The sequence below is a fragment of the Aquarana catesbeiana genome, linkage group LG09 (assembly GCF_042186555.1).
Source record: "Aquarana catesbeiana isolate 2022-GZ linkage group LG09, ASM4218655v1, whole genome shotgun sequence".
Lineage (NCBI taxonomy): Eukaryota > Metazoa > Chordata > Amphibia > Anura > Ranidae > Aquarana > Aquarana catesbeiana.
In genome coordinates this window covers 79,771,263-79,790,928 of record NC_133332.1, presented here as the reverse complement: position 1 = coordinate 79,790,928, position 19,666 = coordinate 79,771,263, and the positions used below count along the sequence as shown (strand labels likewise).

The 19,666-nt window shown below is 44.8% G+C and overlaps 1 protein-coding gene across 2 annotated transcripts in view; it reads left to right on the top strand.

Annotated features, from left to right (window-relative positions):
* The first annotated feature begins 3,145 nt into the window (after window positions 1-3,145).
* Window positions 3,146-19,666, top strand: part of LOC141107843 (uncharacterized) — a 56,993-nt gene continuing 40,472 nt past the window's right edge. The window contains exon 1 of one of the 2 annotated variants that reach the window (XM_073598868.1): window positions 3,146-3,270. In XM_073598868.1, coding sequence (XP_073454969.1) covers window positions 3,222-3,270 — 49 coding nt within the window. In that variant the 5' untranslated portion in view covers window positions 3,146-3,221. The remainder of the gene's footprint in view (window positions 3,271-19,666) is intronic. The other variant, XM_073598869.1, reaches the window with a different exon arrangement.

Genomic DNA, 19,666 nt, shown 5'->3' with positions numbered 1-19,666 from the left:
GTAAATCCTTGTAGACAATGTTGACGGCAGTAAGGAGAGGAAAAGCTGATGTTTCCAGTAGACCAGTCAATTTGTGGGTTATGAGCTTTGAGCCAGGGCATACCCAGTATGATGGGAAACAGGGGTGACTCAATGATGTCCAGGCGGAGTACTTCTCGGTGGTTGCCGGAAATGATGGTGTCTAGAGGAACTGTCTCTTGTGTTACGGGCCCAGATTTGATGGCCGATCCGTCGGCCAGGTGTACAGACAGTCCCTGTGCTCTGGGTCGTAGGGGGATCTGGAACTTGTGAGCAAATGATAAGTCCATAAATCCGCTACAGGCCCCGGAATCAATTATAGCGGTTGCCCGGATGTTCCCTCCTGGAAGCTGCAGAGAAATGGGAACAGCCAGGTGAGTGGCATTGTTAAACATAGCAGATAAGGAAGTTGAATAGAGGGTAGTATGCTTACAGGTCTTTGCCGGACAAGTCCTCACGTAATGTCCAGATTCCCCGCAATACAGGCAGAGGTTGTTAGCCCGCCGGCGCTGTCTTTCTTCAGGGGTGAGAGAAGGACGGATCAGGCCGAGTTGCATCGGTTCAGAAGTATCGGTAGAGGAGTGTGCAGGAGGGTTAGGTACAAGTGGTAACATCCACACTGGGCGAGAGGGACCAGTTGCGCGTTCAGCCCTGCGTTCTCTTAAACGTCTATCAATTTGAATTGACAGGTTGATAAGGTCTTCAAGTGTGGCAGGAATGCCTACCCGGGCTAATTCATCTTTTAATGGTTCAGAAAGTCCCATGCGAAACTGGTAGCGTAGGGCGGCGTCGTTCCAGTTTGTGTCGGAACTCCAACGTCGGAATTCAGAGGCATAGTCCTCCGCCGCCCTACGGCCCCGCTGAAGTGAAAACAGTGCTGCTTCTGCGGTGGCTGCCTGTTGTGGGTCTTCATACAAGAGCGCCATGGCTTGGAAGAAGGTTCCCAAGTGGTCGAGGCAATTGTTCTTCTGCTCCAGAAGTCGATGGGCCCATGCCTGAGGTTCGCCTAGTAGGAGGGAGATGACAAACCCTACTTTAGTGGTTTCCAAAGAAAAAGTCCTGGGTTGTAATGCAAAGAAGAGTTCACAGGCATTACGAAATGCTCTAAACTTGCTGCGGTCCCCAGAAAACCTTTCTGGTGTAGGTACTTTGGGTTCAGGCGGCAGCATGACCACAGAGGGAGCAGTAGATGGACCCGGAGCTGGATTAGAGAGAACTTGGACACGCTCCTCTAGTTGCTTATAACCGTCTTGTAAGTCTTTGACAGCTTGTGTAAGTCCGGCTAGATGACGGCATAAGTCCTCCATGGGCAACGTCCCCTGCGTGGGCTCGGACATGGCTGTCTGGTACTGTCACGTACCTGGTAGGTAGAGCCCGGAATGCAGGGAACGGCCTCTCGTATACCTCCGACTCGGGAACCCCTGGTAGTGATGACAGGGGCTCGGGAGTGCGAAGGGGCACAAGTGCCTGACTGGAAGGCTGGAGCAGAGAGCTGAATCAGGTAGTCAGCTGGGAGGTGTCCTGTAGTCCGGCAGCAGGATGTGGACAGCAGGGAGGTGTCTTGTAGTCCAGAAGCAGGATGTAGACAGCTGGGAGGTGTCTTGTAGTCCAGCAGCAGGATGCAGACAGCAGGGAGGTGTCTTGTAGTCCAGCAGCAGGATGCAGACAGCAGGGAGGTGTCTTGTAGTCCAGCAGCAGGATGTAGACAGCAGGGTGCAGGCAAGCCGGGTCAAACACAGACGGGCAGATCAGGTACAGAAGGTAAATCCGGGAGAATAGTCAAAGTCCAAAGCCGGAATCAGGGCAGGCAGAAACAGAGTAGTCAAAGTCCAAAAGCCGGGATCAGGGCAGGCAGCAAACAGAGTAGTCAGGAACAGTCCAACAGGTATCAGGTAGCAAATGCAAGTAACAGGGCACAAGGGGTCTTCAGGAACGCTGTAGACCAGACAGCAAGGCAGCAGTGGAACAGTCCTCTTTAAATAGCCCCTTTGGCGCCAAGTGCTGTCACAGGGCGCCGCTATTGGCGCTATTGCGCGTGCGCGTACGCACGTTCGCGCTAGTGGCACTATTGCGCATGCGCGTACGCACGTTAGCGCAATTGGCGCTATTGCGCGCGCGCGAGCGCCGGATGGCGCTTCTGTGCACAGGCATTCCTTTAAACTTTAGTTTGCTGGGATATTTGCAAGAGGGCTTTTCCTGACAATATGACTGGCCCCGCAGTTTCCTGTGAGTATGACATCTCAAGTAGCTGCAAATGGGGGGAGGGTCACCTGACGTAATTCTCCCTTAGACGAGAAAGTGGAAACTTACTTACCAAAAAAGATATGCGCTCCTCCAAAAAAAAATGTCATATTTATTGGAGACAGAGGGGAGAAAGGGGACAAACAGCACTACATATCAGGGCACCGGACTATGGATTCCAATGGGGGGGGAGTGTTTTTTTTAAGCACCTGATTAGAGCCAGAGGCTCTAATAGGCTTCAAAAATGGGTGGGCACAGGGCGCAGGGAACTGTTGTGTGAAGGTAGCAAATTAATTTTCGCTATTTTCACACTAAAGTTCCTCCCGGCCAATCAGGAGGCAGGTCGTGAGACTTGTTTCCTGATTGGCCAAAGCATCAGGTGATCTTATTTAATGCCTAGTGCTTAGGAGGAACAGAGAGGAGACACATGGCGGAGGTAGCCGCCATGGGAGGAGTGGACACGGGAGCCGTTGCCCGCACCTCGGGAGAGGAGGAGAGGACACCACAGCCCTCCAGTCCTAGATTGGGTAGGTGCCTGACAGCCGGCCGCCGGGGGGGGTTGTCAGTGTCGTGCTGGGGGCTGCCAGAGAGGGGGGGTGCTTGTTTGCCGCCCCCCCAAAAGAAAAACTCACCAGCCCCCACTGCTTCTAACGGTAACACAAGTGCAGTCTTTCCTGGATAGCATTAGCAGTTGAGTGATTGTTTTAACTTGTTGCCTGGCGTTCCATATATTTTGAACCATGTACACAATGGTGTTAATAATTGTTGAGCATACACATAGAGGTCAGAGATTATCAGTCGTACTTGGAAAGTTCTCCCACAGACATACTCCTAATTCAGATGCCTAACAAAAGAGATGTGATAAAGGACCCACCCTTTCGTCCTTTACAGTATATACACAATTTTCTCGCTGACCAAAAGGTTTTCAGCTCTTTTGCACATGGGAAAGAAAGACGTAAGAGATGGGATTAAAGCTCGGAGCAATCTTCCTTCTGGTCTTGGGCATCACTGGTAAGGAATTCCAGAATTATTATAATGAAAGTGGTTTATGGCGAAGAACATTTGTTTTATATTAGTTTTTTTCTTTTTCTTTTAAAGAGGTTTCCACTTGTATAAAGAAAGTAAGAATTGGGTGACTCATTTCTAGCAGTAGATTCATTTTTCTAAAATTTACCACCAGTATGTTTTTTAGGGCTACATGACAGTGGCTACAAGGCAATTTACTGTAACAGGCCTGGAGTTGCATTATGCTGAAAAAAATTAAAAGCATTGCAGTCTTTACTTAGACTTGTTGCCGTTTCCACCATGGAACAGCTGAGTGATTGCAAATCAGTAGTCTTCAGCAAAATGTGATCTTTCAGCGCAGTGACCTAAAATGACTCTAAGCTCTGGTTTTAAAAAAAATTAAATTCAAGTATGCTATCTTAAAGGGTAATTCCACTATCCTCGAAAAAAAATAGCAAAAAAAAAAATAATATACAATTGCAACTCAAGTCATATTGTAATTGAATGTTATTACAAATTAGATTTCCTTTCCAACCTGCAGTTCTGTAATTTTCTGTAAAATGCATTATGGCTACCTGGAAGTGTTCTGTACATAGATGGTGTACAGAACGCCCCCCTGAAAATGTAATTTCCTGCTTGAGTGATTGGCTTACTGATTTTACCAGAAGTCTGCACTAAGATACAAATCAGATTTTGAGCATCCCCTGTAACAAAAATTTTATTTTTGGTAAGATACTCCCAAAGGGAAATCACATTTAAAGGGATGGCAGGCTTTGCCAATTCCCTCATTAGAACTCTGTAGGTGCAGCAGATGATTGATAATTATATAACCACTCCCATACAGATTCACCCTGCACATGGACACAGACAAACAAAAAGCTGTTTTTTCAGAATAACAAAAGGTAGGAATCTGCTGCAAAGTTTGTTAAAATCCTTGCAATGTACATAGATCCCCCAGAGGGGAATGCTTTTTTTCTGAACAAAAGTGAAGTTACTCTTTAACTCAAAATAGCCTTCAATCTCATCCAACTATCCAAATTTCATTTTTTTTTTGCTTCCGTGATCCGACTACCTGTTAGAGGGTGGATATTAGACATGTGTATGATGAAAAAATGTGTTTTGTTTTGTTTCCATTCGTTAATCTAGCTATTTAGTTTTGTTAAATTCGGTTGATTTGTTTAATTCATATTCGGGATTCGTATTCAGAATTAGTTTTGTATGTCTTTTTAACATTTTCTTCGAACTTAACAAATTTTTTTCGATTCAAAATGTTTGAATCGCTACATTGTGAATTAGTCGAATCGAAAACTTTCAATTTTTTTTCTTTCAAATTGAATGAGGCAAAGTGAACAAACAAAAGAAAAATTTTCATGAAATAATTACAATTACTGTTTAAAACACCTTTGGCTTAACTAAAACAACATTATTTCGAAATGGTACTCTAACAACACACAAAGTCTTTGATTTCAGCAAGAATACAGTTAGAATCCGACTGGAGTTCGATGTAAAACTCGATTCGAATTTCAGTCCGCATTTCCGAAATTCGGACGTATTTTGTTTTGTTATTCAGAGCATTCGGTAAAGTTAGTTTATATTGTAATTCGGGTATTCGTATATATAGGAATCTCCAAATAACGAAAAATGTGTCCGAATATTAATTCAGAACGAAACTAACCGCACATGTCTAGTGGATATGTTCTTTCTCCATGGTCCCATGAGATAGACTAGGGACTATGAACGTGCATTGCTTGTTCCCAAAAAATGGACACAAGGAAGAAAAGGAGAGGTTTGAAAGCTTACAGGGGACATTACAAGGACAAAAACACAGCAAGAAAATATTTCACGAACTATAGATTACAGGGCCATTAAATAGTGGATTTATATGGATTATATTTGGAAAATAAGTATAAATTGGGTATGCGGAAGAAGGAGTTATTAAAAAGCCGGGATTCATTTAGGGGCTAGGTTAGTGTTTGTTTCAGAAGATTGGAGGTTTAGTTTAAGATTTGAACTTAAAGGGGTTGTAAAGGTTTGTTTTTCTTTTTTACACTTACATCCTCCCGTGTGGAAGGATCTAGACTTGGACAACATAAAAAGCTAACTCTGTGGGTCAATTTGTTCTGCTAACTTTTAGCAGAAATCTGATCAAGGTGGGTGTTATCCCATAGTGATAATAATGGTGATGATAACCAATAGTGATGAGCTAAACTGCCCTGGATTTGGTTTGGGAGGGAAACTACAAAGAAGTTTGTAGGCCAAACCAGAACCCCATTGAAATCAATGAGAGCTGAATCTGTCAAATGAAAAATTCCCAGTTCCCGGGCTAAAAGGTAAGGCGGTCCCAAAAAAATAGCACGGGGAGTTGATGAGCACTGCCCTGGAGAACATGTGACAATACAAACTTTTTTTTTTAAAAATACAATGCCGCCGGGAGCAGTGACTTTTTAGCACTGCCAATAACAGACCCCTTTTTTTAAAAAGAAGCCAGCAATGCAATTTTCCTTGCTGGCAATTTAAACTGTCATTATTTTTTGTAAATGTATTTTTGCTTTAGCACATCCTGTAGCAAGAATGAGAAAAAAATGGGTATAGAGTCAAACAAAATACATACTAGATCTTATGAGTCTGATATAAGTTCTAAGGGGGTACCCTCACACAAAAAAATGCACGAGTTCTCCCAGGAAATCCATACCAGACCCTTAATCTGCGCATGCAGCCTAGTTGACCAGGAAAGGGGTCGGGGTTGAGCAAGAAGCCAGTCCCCCTTAAAAGCCTATTGTATGTTTATTCACAAGTCTAATGTTCAAAATGTTCGACCTGATCCTGCAAACCCTAATCATTTCACTCCATCCAGAGCTAATTTGTTGTTAGGGCTGGAAGAACTATTGGAACAGTTTGTGTATCAAACTCGTAGATAAATAAAATAAATATAAATGGGGTTATTAATAGAGAGCGACTTCTTTCTTGTTGATGTCCATCATTCTATCATTTAGCTATTCCCTGTTTACCTGTTCTGTTCTGGAACATCAGGTTGATCTTCGATATCCCTTTCCCCCTGGCAATGGCAATTTACATATTGTATTTGCCCTGGTTGCTTTTTCAACTAGCATTTAGATGTTAATAGTTTCAGAGCTTTTTTTACTAGATTCCACATCCTGGATCTTTCAGTGGCTGGTAGCCACCCCTCAGACTGTTTTTGGCCTTCCCAAATGTGTACTAATTAGTATATGGATGTTCTCTCAATGAATGATAAAGAAAATGTGATTTTTGTACTTACCATAAAATCCTTTACTGCTGCCCCTTTGTAATATGACTGTAGAAAGGTTCCAGGCCTCCTTTGGTCTAATGAGAACCTCCAGGGCCAGAGACAGCTGACATCCTTCTGTATATGGTGGGTTGTGAGGCATGGTGGGTGCACGATAGTTCAAGTTATTGGGCACCAGACACTTCTTGAATGCAAAAGAGAGTTTATTTCTCTTAACAAACTTTTTGGGGGAGAGAGGGTAAGGGCCAGGACACCCTTAGGTAGTTGCAAGATTAATTGGCATACTCTGAGACTTCAATAGGAGGACAGCCATGGGAAAGGGATCCAGCAAGAAGCCACATCTGCATGTTCAGGAATGCTGTCTCCTATGGCAACAGTCTTTAACAGTTCCTAACACAAAACGTAACAGTTCCTTCAATTCCACTACAATCACTCCTTGTAGTTCTTCAGCCCACTGAGCTCCCAGTCTCTCTCACTAGACTAGATAATTCACTGCCACTGAATCCCTTGAGCTCCTCCAATATTCACAGTGGTATCTTCCTCAAGCATCACCCCCGTTTCTCTGTGGAGTCCCTAGCTTGGCACTCAAGATACCTCTCAAGCTTCACCCCACTGGCCTGCTCTGTTCCTGGCTTGACACACAAGGTTGCTCTGCAAGTGTCACCTCCGCTGGCTGGGTCCCTGGCTTGATACCCACTGAAGTTTCCCGATTCTTCACCGTCCGGTTGGTGAGAATGCTGCTTCGGTATTTGCTTCAGTTACTCACTGTGGTCCCTGGTAATGGTAATAAGGTGGTTGGTCCCTTAGTGGCGACAGCTTCCCCTCTACCTCTGACCATGACAGGTTCTCCGGCCAGCAGAACCATCACTTTTGGTTGGGCTGCAAGCCGCAGTCCCAATCCTGCGCTGCTCTTTTGCTTCTGGATACAGTAGGCCCTCAGACAGCCTAGCATCCAGATGTGCCCCAGATAGGCCCAATCTCTGGCCTAGCAGCCCAGGCAGTACAACACATGTCGACCCAGACAGCCGTCCAGGTGGCACAGAACACCAATCACCTGACACCACCCTAACATATAGGTTCTCCCAGCAGGCCAAGAGATTCAAGAAAACCCCTGCCCATTGGCTGAGATACCCCATATACCCATGATCTGACCTTGCAATGCCCTTCTCATATCCAGTACCACCAGTAGGGATGAGCTTCGAGTTCGAGTCGAACTCATGTTCGACTCGAACATCGGCTGTTCGCCAGTTCGCCGAACAGCGAACAATTTAGGGTGTTCGCGGCAAATTCAAAAGCCGCGGAACACCCTTTAAAAGTCTATGGGAGAAATCAAAAGTGCTAATTTTAAAGGCTTATATGCATGGTATTGTCATAAAAAGTGTTTGGGGACCTGGGTCCTGCCCCAGGGGACATGGATCAATGCAAAAAAAAGTTTCAAAAATGGCCATGTGATTTTAATAATGCTTAAAGGGAAACAATAAAAGTATAATATTCCTTTAAATTTCGTACCTGGGGGGTGTCTATAGTATGCCTGTAAAGGGGCGCATGTTTCCCGTGTTTAGAACAGTCTGACAGCAAAATGACATTTCAAAGGAAAAAAAGTAATTTAAAACTACTCGCGGCTATTAATGAATTGCCGGTCCGACAATACACATAAAAGTTCATTGATAAAAACGGCATGGGAATTTCCCACAGGGGAACCCCGAACCAAAATTTTAAAAAAAATGACGTGGGGGGTCCCCCTAAATTCCATACCAGGCCCTTCAGGTCTGGTATGGATATTAAGGGGAACCCCGGCCAAAATTTTTTTAAAAAATGGTGTGGGGTCCCCCTCAAAATCTATACCAGACCCTTCAGGTGGCGTGGGGTCCCCCTCAAAATCTATACCAGACCCTTCAGGTCTGGTATGGATTTTAAGGGGAACCCCGCGCCAAAATTTTTTTAAAAAATGGCGTGGGGTCCCCCCAAAAATCCATACCAGACCCTTATCCGAGCACGCAACCTGGCAGGCCGCAGGAAAAGAGGGGGGGCGAGAGCGCCCCCCCTCCTGAACCGTACCAGGCCACATGCCCTCAACATTGGGAGGGTGCTTTGGGGTTCCCCCAAAGCACCTTGTCCCCATGTTAATGGGGACAAGGGCCTCATCCCCACAACCCTTGCCCGGTGGTTGTGGGGGTCTGCGGGTGGGGGGCTTATCGGAATCTGGAAGCCCCCTTTAACAAGGGGACCCCCAGATCCTGGCCCTCCCCCCTGTGTGAAATGGTAAGGGGGTACAAAAGTACCCCTACCATTTCACAAAAAAAGTATCAAAAATGTTAAAAATGACAAGAGACAGTTTTTGACAATTCCTTTATTAAATGCTTCTTCTTTCTATCTTCTATCTTCTTTCTTCTATCTTCTATCTTCCTTCGTTTCTTCCTCCATCTTCTTCTTCTTCTGGTTCTTTTGGTTCTTCTGGTTCTTCCTCAGTGTTCTCATCCGGCATCTTCCTCCGCGGCGTCTTCTTCCCTTCTTCTTTCTCGGGCCGCTCCGCATCCACCATGATGGGAGGCTCTCGCTGTGTGACGCTTCTCTTCTGACGGTTCTTAAATAACGGAGGGCGGGGCCACCCGGGGACCCCGCCCCCCTCTGACGCACGGGGACTTGACGAGGACTTCCTTGTGGCATTCCCTGTGACGTTAGAGGGGGGCGGGGTCACCCTTTACGTAATGGGTGACCCAAAGCACCCTCCCAATGTTGAGGGCATGTGGCCTGGTACGGTTTTTCCTGCGACCTGCCAGGTTGCGTGCTCGGATAAGGGTCTGGTATGGATTTTTGGGGGGACCCCACGCCATTTTTTAAAAAAATTTTGGTGCGGGGTTCCCCTTAAAATCCATACCAGACCTGGAGGGTCTGGTATAGATTTTGAGGGGGACACCACGCCATTTTTTTTTTAATTTTGGCTGAGGTTCCCCATAATATCCATACCAGACCTGAAGGGCCTGGTATGGAATTTAGGGGGACCCCCACGTCATTTTTTTTTTGCTGTCAGACTGTTCTAAACACAGGAAACATGCGCCCCTTTACAGGCATACTATAGAAACCACCCAGGTACGAAATTTAAAGGAATATTACACTTTTATTGTTTCACTTTAAGCATTATTAAAATGCCTGCTCCCGAAAAAACGTCCGTTTTTAAAACTTTTTTTTGCATTGATCCATGTCCCCAGGGGCAGGACCCAGGTCCCCAAACACTTTTTATGACAATAACTTGCATATAAGCCTTTAAAATTAGCACTTTTGATTATTCATGTTCGTGTCCCATAGACTTTAACGGTGTTCGCGTGTTCGAACAAATTTTTAGCCTGTTCGCATGTTTTGGTGCGAACAGTGTTCTGCTCATCCCTAACCACCAGGTACCCAGTCACCTAGTGGTAGAAGAGAAAAGTGCAACAAAGTCAACTTAGGGAGAAATCAATTTATCTCTAACAATTAGCCAAGAATTAATTTTGGAGGAGCAACCTTGCCTAAACTCCAGGGTGCCAACCTTGCCTAAACTCCAGGGGTCCCCTGTCGACTAAACTACATCTCGGAGTTTGCAGAAAAATAATTTTAAGCTCTCAAGCCTAAGAGCAAGTGTCCTGACAAAAACTGGGATGAGTAGGGAAGCAGGAAAGGGTTAACAATTAGGAATGAGGCAAACACGCCCGGTTCGGTTCGCACTAGAACTTGCAAACAGACAAAAAATTTGGACGAACACACGAACACCGTTAAAGTCTATGGGACACGAACATGAAAAATAAAAGTGCTCATTTTAAAGGCTTATATGCAAGTTATTGTCATAAAAAGTGTTTGGGGACCCGGGTCCTGCCCCAGGGGACATGTATCAATGCAAAAAAAAGTTTTAAAAAATGGCAGTTTTGCCGACCGCCGCATGTAGATATACGTCGACAGAATGGTATGGCTGCGCAAACGGCGTACCTGTACGTCCCTGTACGGCCGCCGCGACCTCCGTGAGTAGGATCGCAGGTCCCGTGGACTCAATGTCTGTGGGGATACCCGCGATTGTCTCACGGAGAGGAAGAACAGGGAAATTCTATTGTAAACAAGCATTTCCCCGTTCTGCCTAATGACACTGTCACTGATCACAGCTCCCTGTAATCAGGAGCAGTGATCAGTGTAGTGTCACATGTAGCCCCTCCCCCTCACAGTTAGAATCACTCTCTAGGACACACTTAACCCCTACAGCGCCACCTAGTGGTTAACCCCTTCACTGCCAGTCACATTTACACAGTAATCTATGCATTTTTAATAGCGCCAAAAGTGTCTGATCTGTCCGCCATAATGTCGCAGTCATGATAAAAATCGCTGATCGCCGCAATTACTAATAAAAAAAAAAATTAATAAAAATGCCATGAAACTATCCCCTATTTTGTAGTTGCTATAACTTTTGCGCAAACCAATCAATAAACGCTCATTGCAATTTTTTTTACCATAAACATGTAGAAGAATATGTATCGTCCTAAACTGAGGGGAAAAAAAAATTATATATATTTTTTGGGGATATTTATTATAGCAAAAAGTAAAAAATATTGTGTTTTTTCAAAATTGACGCTTTTTTTGTTTATAGCACAAAAAAAAAACAAAAACGCAGAGGTGATCAAATACCACCAAAAGAAAGCTCTATGTGTGGGGAAAAAAGATGTCAGTTTTGTTTCGGAGCCACGTCACACTTGTCAGTTAAAGCGACGCAGTGCCGAATCGCAAAAATCGCAAAAAGTGCTCTGGTCTTTGGCCAGCCAAATGGTCCGGGGCTGAAGTGGTTAATAATGCTTAAAGTGAAACAATAAAAATGAACTATTCTTTTAAATATCATGCCCGGGGGGTGTCTAAAGTATGCCTGTAAAGTGGCGCAGTTTTCCTGTGCTTAGAACAGTACCACAGCAAAATGACATTTCTAATGCCATGTACACACGAGCGGAATTTCCGACAGAAAGAGTCTGATGGGAGCTTTTCATCGTATATTCCGACCGTGTGTATGCCCCATCGGACTTTTTCTGTCGAAAATTCAGACGGACTTAGATAGAGAACATGTTCTATATTTTTCCAACGGAACAAATTACTATGCTGTTCCGACGCACCAAAAACGACGCATGCTCTGAAGCAAGTAAGAGACGGAAGCGCTCGGTCTGGTAAAACTAGCATTCGTAATGGAGATAGCACATTCCTCACACTGCAAATTCTGTGATCTTTTAATGCAGCACATTCGTTTGTGCTTTATAATGCTAGAAGAATGAAGTTGTTTTGCTGCTGATATTCACACAGAGTTCTCACAAACTTATTTCTTTATTATTTCTCGTGATCTCATGAATAATCTTTTATTTTTTTAAAGCCAGATCTCCAGAATAATGTTTAGAATTATGTTTTATAGTCATTTTTTTTTTTAATTATTTCATCAAGATCTCCTTCTTTTTGGATTATTGAAAAAATTATTTTCTAGTGATCTTCATATTTTTTTAGTTACCACAACACCATTATTATCTTGTATTTTTTAACCTCAAGGAGGTTGGTGTCGGTCTCCTTTGTTAATTTGACATTGTATTTTTGAAATGTACCTGCCTACTCACAAACAAACTGTCCTTTTTGTAGAAAAACACATAGGCAAGGATTTGTGAAAAATAAAATCTCCATTTATTCTGGGTAACAAAATAGAGAGGAAGGCAATGCTAGATAGTAGCCATAGGCCTCTTCAGCTTCGGGGGGGCTTCTGAGGACATCACTTGCTTCCCTAATGAGGCCCAGTGCTGCCTCCTCCGTGATTGTCCCCTGCCTGGGCCTTTTTGTTGTAAGACGGAGGAGAGGCACCTGTGATTGGGTGAGGCCACTGGGCCCACCCACCTCCTGGCCGACACTGGGCCTGCCCACCTCCTGGCTGACAGTGGGCATGGCCACCTCCTGGCTGACACTGGGCATGGCCACCTCCTGGCTGCCACTTTCCAGACCCTCCTCCTGGCTGAGCTCATCCTGTGTATAAAAAAGGGACACATCACACACAATTTTCAGCTCATGACCTGCAAATTGAATGTTAATAAATAGAAAAGACTATCATCCTGAGCCCAGCATTTTTCATTCTTGTCCCAAACATTTTTGGCCACTTCTGTCCATTCATATGTAAATCACTTTTTTTTTAATCATTAATTTGTTATCAATTATAATATCTAGTTAACATCATTAATATTAGGACAATAAATATGTATAAAAATAATATACCTGGCTCCAGCTGGGCGCATCCACTTCTTCCAGGATGGAAGGCCCAGGTTGTTCCTCGTCAGCCTCTGCTGGGGTTGAGGGAAGGGTGGAGGGAAGGCTGCAGGGAAGGGTAGAAAGTGATTCCCTGGCTTCAGTCTGGTTATCCAGAAACCGCAGTTTGTTGAAGTACCACAGCCTGGGTACATACACTTGCGCTGCTGCTGCTCCGGATCTGAGTGATTTCAGGATCTTATTATGCTCCTTCTTATACATGTTCCTCAAGATCCCAATTTTCTTTTCCAAGAAAATGATGGTTGAATCGGGGACCCGAGTCTTCACAAATTCCAGAAGTTTCTCCAGCGTTGACATCCTAGCTTGTTTATTATAATATAAGCTGTGTTTCCCCTCCCACAAATTCTTTATCTCCCTGTACCTGTCTATGAAACTGGCCATGAATTCTGGGTCCTTAAAGTGATTCATATTTGCTGCAAGACAATACACAAGACAAAAACACTAATGTCAGCCTAAACTCTCATAATCTTATCCCAATATAGGCCTCAATCTTGAAGCAGTACAGGCCACTGACGGCCCAAGTTTAAATTTTACCTTCGTTTAAGACGCTCCCCACTTCCATTCCTTCTTCCTCCGCACACAGATCGTACGTATGACGCATGCATGTTAGCTTGGTATACACTGCGCATGCATGAAACTCCGCCCGTGTCGCCCGCCCCGACGTTATTTCTAAAATATTCCCTGTCCCTTCTCTTTCGGCGACAGTAGGAGCGACATGGCGGTGACACAGCAGGTGTGTGTTAATTCCACTAACGAGGAGGAGGAAAGCCCGGAGACAGAAATGTCCTGATCCCGGAGGAGAAGATTTAAGGCCTCAAATATGGCCTTTATAGAGATGGTGGAGATGGTGGACATCTTGAGGAGGAATGACTATGATGGGAAGCATGGACCGTACACCAACCCTAATGAAAGAAAGGCCAAGATCATGACTAAAGTTGTGAAGAGTCTGCACAGGCATTTTGGGGTACGACGATCCAAGGAGCAATTGAGGAAGCGCTGGTCAGACCTGAAACTGAGGGAGCAGGATCAGTATAGAAGGATCAAGAGAGTGCTTCTAAAAAGTAAGTTCTTGTCATGTGTTCCTATCATTATTATTATTATACTTGCATGCTGCTCCATGTGCTTTTCTTTACTGTTGTACAGTTTAAAATGGCGACTTTCATGTTCGTGGGCACAGTAATTATTCGTAGGAAACATCATTCGCTCATTAAATAAGATGTTCTCCACTAATAACAATTTACATGTGAGTGTGAAGTGGCTGTCCGCATAGTGTCCTTGACATCACACAACACATATTTGTAATCCAAGGTAATAGCGATACCATTTCGACGATGTTACCAGTAGTACCCAAGGTCAGGTAGAATTACAGACTCTCCCTTTGCATTCACCGTGGTGACAAAGCGCTTGATGTCCTTTTTGTCTGGTCGGCGGATGACTACACCATCTGGGTTAATCTTCCTTCCGTGGGGCGTGTCCAAGATGGCAACCTGAGAGGACGTGGTATTCAGAGCTCTACCGGCCTTTATCTATTTATCCTGATTCCTGGATGATTTCTCCCTCAAAAAATCAACCAAACTGATCCGGATGCCCTACCGGTCACAGCGGAAGGCGAAAAGGCTTTGTTTCCCGCACCTCCCAGAGAATACAGCCCAACCCGCAGAACACCAAGTGGCGGAGTCCCCCAGGCTGTTCACCAAAATGGCGTCGCAGACGGAGGCTGGGGACTCGGCAGCAGAGTCACAGCTCGAAATCCTGCAGGTGATGGCTGCTATCGCCTCCTGTCAAGCTGCACTGATAAATAAGATTACATACATAGTTACATATTACATAGTAGGTGAGGTTGAAAAAAGACACAAGTCCATCAAGTCCAACCTATGTGTGTGATTGTGTGTCAGTATTACATTATATATCCCTGTATGTTGCGGTCATTCAGGTGATTATCTAATAGTTTCTTGAAGCTATCAATGCTCCACGCTGAGACCACCTCCTGTGGAAGGGAATTCCACATCCTTACCGCTCTTACAGTAAAGAACCCTCTACGTAGTTTAAGGTTAAACCTCTTTCTTCTAATTGTAATGAGTGGCCCCGAGTCTTATTAAAATGTCTTCTGCGAAAAAGTTTTATCCCTATTGTGGGGTCACCAGTACAGTATTTGTAAATTGAAATCATATCTCCTCTCAAGCGTCTCTTCTCCAGAGAGAATAAGTTCAACGCTCGCAACCTTTCCTCATAACTAAGATCCTCCAGACCCTTTATTAGCTTTGTTGCCCTTTGTACTCGCTCCATTTCCAGTACATCCTTCCTGAGGACTGGTGCCCAGAACTGGACAGCATACTCCAGGTGCGGCCGGACCAGAGTCTTGTAGAGCGGGAGAATTATCGTTTTATCTCTGGAGTTGATCCCCCTTTTAATACATGCCAATATTCTGTTTGCCTTATTAGCAGCAGCTTGGCATTGCATGCCATTGCTGAGCCTATCATCTACTAGGACCCCCAGGTCCTTTTCCATCCTAGATTCCCCCAGAGGTTCTCCCCCCAGTGTATAGATTGCATTCATATTTTTGCCACCCAAATGCATTATTTTACATTTTTCTACATTGAACCTCATTTGCCATGTAGTCGCCCACCCCATTAATTTGTTCAGGTCTTTTTGCAAGGTTTCCACATCCTGCGGAGAAGTTATTGCCCTGCTTAGCTTAGTATCGTCCGCAAATACAGAGATTGAACTGTTTATCCCATCCTCCAGATCATTTATAAACAAATTAAATAGGATTGGTCCCAGCACAGAACCCTGGGGAACCCCACTACCCACCCCTGACCATTCTGAGTACTCCCCATTTATCACCACCCTCTGAACACGCCCTTGTAGCCAGTTTTCAATCCATGTACTCACCCTATGGTCCATGCCAACGGACCCTAATTTGTACAGTAAACGTTTATGGGGAACTGTGTCAAATGCTTTTGCAAAATCCAGATACACCACGTCTACGGGCCTTCCTTTATCTAGATGGCAACTCACCTCCTCATAGAAGGTTAATAGATTGGTTTGGCAAGAACGATTCTTCATGAATCCATGCTGATTACTGCTAATGATATCATTCTTATTACTAAAATCTTGTATATAGTCCCTTATCATCCCTTCCAAGATTTTACATACTATTGATGTTAGGCTAACTGGTCTGTAATTCCCAGGGATGTTTTTTGGGCCCTTTTTGAATATTGGTGCTACATTGGCTTTTCTCCAATCAGCTGGTACCATTCCAGTCAATAGACTGTCTGTAAAAATTAGGAACAACGGTCTGGCAATCACCTGACTGAGTTCCCTAAGTACCCTCGGATGCAAGCCATCTGGTTCCGGTGATTTATTAATGTTAAGTTTCTCAAGTCTAATTTTAATTCCGTCCTCTGTTAACCATGGAGGTGCTTCCTGTGTTGTGTCATGAGGATAAACACTGCAGTTTTGGTTACTGAAGCCCCCCGATTCACTCGTGAAGACTGAGGAGAAGAATAAATTCAATACCTTTGCCATCTCCCCATCCTTTGTAACCAGATGTCCTTCCTCATTCTTTATGGGGCCAATATGGTCTGTCCTCCTTTTTTTACTGTTTACATACTTAAAGAATTTCTTGGGATTTTTTTTGCTCTCCTCCGCTATGTGTCTTTCATGTTCTATCTTAGCCGTCCTAATTGCCCCCTTACATTTCTTATTGCATTCTTTATAAAGTCTGAATGCTGAGGATGATCCCTCAACCTTGTATTTTTTGAAGGCCTTCTCCTTTGCTTTTATATGCATTTTTACATTGGAATTAAGCCATCCAGGATTTTTGTTCGCTCTTTTAAATTTATTACCCAATGGGATACATTGGCTAATGCCCTTACTTAATATGCTCTTAAAGCAAACCCATCTCTCCTCCGTATTCTTTGTTCCTAATACTTTATCCCAATTTATGCCTTTTAGCAAGGTTTGTAGTTTAGGGAAGTTGGCTCTTTTGAAATTCAGTGTCTTTGTATTCCCTTTATGTTTCCTATTTGTGTGATTTATACTGAAACTAATTGACCTGTGATCGCTGTTACCTAAATTGCCCCGTATTTCCACATCTGTGATCAGGTCTGTATTGTTGGTAATCAGTAGATCCAGTAATGTTTTATTTCTAGTTGGTGCGTCTACCATCTGACCCATAAAATTGTCCTGCAAGACATTAAGGAACTGGCGAGCCTTAAATGAATGCTAGTGATAGGAGATCCGTCTCCACTTCCTCCTTCAGGTTAGGGGGCCTATAGCATACTCCCAGTATTATTTTCCCCTTAGCTTCATCCCTTTGGAGCTCTACCCATAAGGATTCCACCTCCTCTCTAGCTCCCTCAGTGATGTCATCTCTCACATTCACTTGTACATTATTCTTGATATATAGGCAAACCCCTCCCCCTTTTTTACCCTCTCTATCCTTGCGGTATAGGGTATACCCTTGAATGTTTGCCAGCCAATCATGAGAGCTGTTGAACCAGGTCTCTGAAATTCCCACAAAATCCAAATCCTCCTTGTACAACAGTATCTCTAGTTCACCCATCTTGTCTGCCATGCTCCTGGCATTGGTGAACATGCCACATAGTTTAGACCGGTTGCATATTGTCCTCGTATTGGGTGTTTCAAAATTGCAACTAGGACTTGCTACTATACTCACCTTGTGTTTTTGTGCTTTGGTTAACCTACCACTAATGCCCCCAACACTACCCTCTGGAATATCATCCGCGCTGGCTATCACTGTCTCTGGACCCTCCCCCCATCGCCTAGTTTAAAAACCCCTCTAACTTTTTGGCCATCTTCATTCCCAGCAGATCTGCACCCTCCTCATTTAGGTGCAGTCCGTCCCTTCTATAGTACCGGTTACCGACTGAGAAGTCGGCCCAGTCCTCCAGGAACCCAAACCCCTCCTTACTACACCAGCTCTTCAGCCACTTGTTTACTTCCCTAATCTCCCTCTGCCTTTCTGGTGTGGCTCGATGTACCGGTAGTATTCCTGAGAATACTACCTTGGAGGTCCTTTTCCTCAATTTAGCACCTAAGTCCCTAAAATCGTTCTTTAGGACACTCCATCTGCCTCTGACTTTGTCATTGGTGCCAACGTGCACCATGACAGCCGGGTCTTCCCCAGCCCCTCCCAGTAATCTGTCCACAAGATCCGTGATTGAGGCAGTACAGTTGGCCTTATCTGCCAGGACCTAGACAAACTCCGCTTGCGGGTGTCGGAGGAGGAGCACCGCATGGAACAGACGGAGGACACCATCATGGAGCACACTGCCTCCATCCACACCCTACAAACCAAGGTCCGGGCCCTGGAGTACACGGTGGATGATGCCAAAAATAGGAATCGGAGGAACAATCTCCAGATCATGGGCATGCCTGAGGGGGAGGGGAAGAACCCATCGGTCTTTGTGGAGGAGACGCTGAGAGCCCTACTGCCGACTGCCCAGTTCTCCCCGTACTTCACTGTGGAGCGTGCCCATCAGATCCCTCCGGTTCCTGGGCAGCCGGGCTCCAACCCCCGTACCCTGATATTTCGGATGTTCAACTTCCGGGACGAGATCCTCTCGGCAGCTCGCAGGGCTGGTGAGTTGAAATTCCAAAATGCTAGCCTGCTATTTTTTCTTGACTATTCCATGGAAACACAAAAGCTCTGCAGATCTTTTGATCAGATCAAGGTGGCATTGCGAGCATGCAATATTAAATATAGTATCCTCTTCCCTGCCAGACTGCGGGTTCAAGACGGCGAGACGGTGAGGTTTTTCACTTCTGCCCGGGATGCTGCTGCTTGGCTGGAGTCCTTGCCGCCTCACCGCTAATTGTCTGACCCACCTGATGACTCCTGTACTAATCTTTGTTTAAGTAAGAGAGGGTTTCCGCACTCACGGACTCAGGTTTGCAGCCTCCCCTTAGACACACCCCCTGGGGGGTGAGATATATTGGTAGAAAAATTAAGGATAGGGGTAAGTGGCGCTACCTATATTGGGGTGCCTAATAGAATTTATTACTCTGTGCTAATGTGTACAAAACAAGAAAAAAACACTCAGCAGGAAAACCTTTAGTAGGTGAGTGTGCTCCTAAAAAATAAATAAATAAATGGGCCGTGCTAGTGTATATAAGCCAAAAGGATGCTCATATATATAACTGAGGTATTGCTACCTTCCAAACCAGTGTAGTATATAGTACCCCTATCCTTAATTTTTCTACTAATCTTTGTTTGCTTACTCACGGATGCTTGGATGCTATATTTTGTTCCTACAGGGGGTCCACTAATAGCTACAGCTCCCCGGCCTCACATAGGATAACCTGGTAAGGTACTATAAGTATTTTTCTGGCACTGATGGCTGAATCTGAGCCAGCTTTCACCAGGTGTTTTCCGAGGCTTTACACTGGGCTTAATCCCCCTGAGGCCTATCCTGTTTGCTGACTGAAAATGACTGCCACGAGGTCTCTGCGGCATCATACCCTTGGGAGTAGACACCATGTTTATTGCCATGGTAGGGTGCTGAATGTGTAACTGTCTCAACTGTGCTTCCAGAGCCTTCCGCAACAATCTCGGAAATGGCTATCCATAAGACTGCACTTTCTATTCTTTGCTCCAGCCACTTATGATCTGTCCGCCCTGGATGAACATTGGTATGGGTCAGACACTGGGGTGGGGGACAGCCCCTACTACTGCTATCCATGTTGTAAGGGGGAGGGGGGGCTTGTCTGCTGCCGTTACTCCTGTCTTTTGCCACGTCCTGCCTTGGAATATTGGCCACAACATGCTCTTATCTTTTCATCCTTTTTTGCCGTTGGAGTTGGACGCCTCCT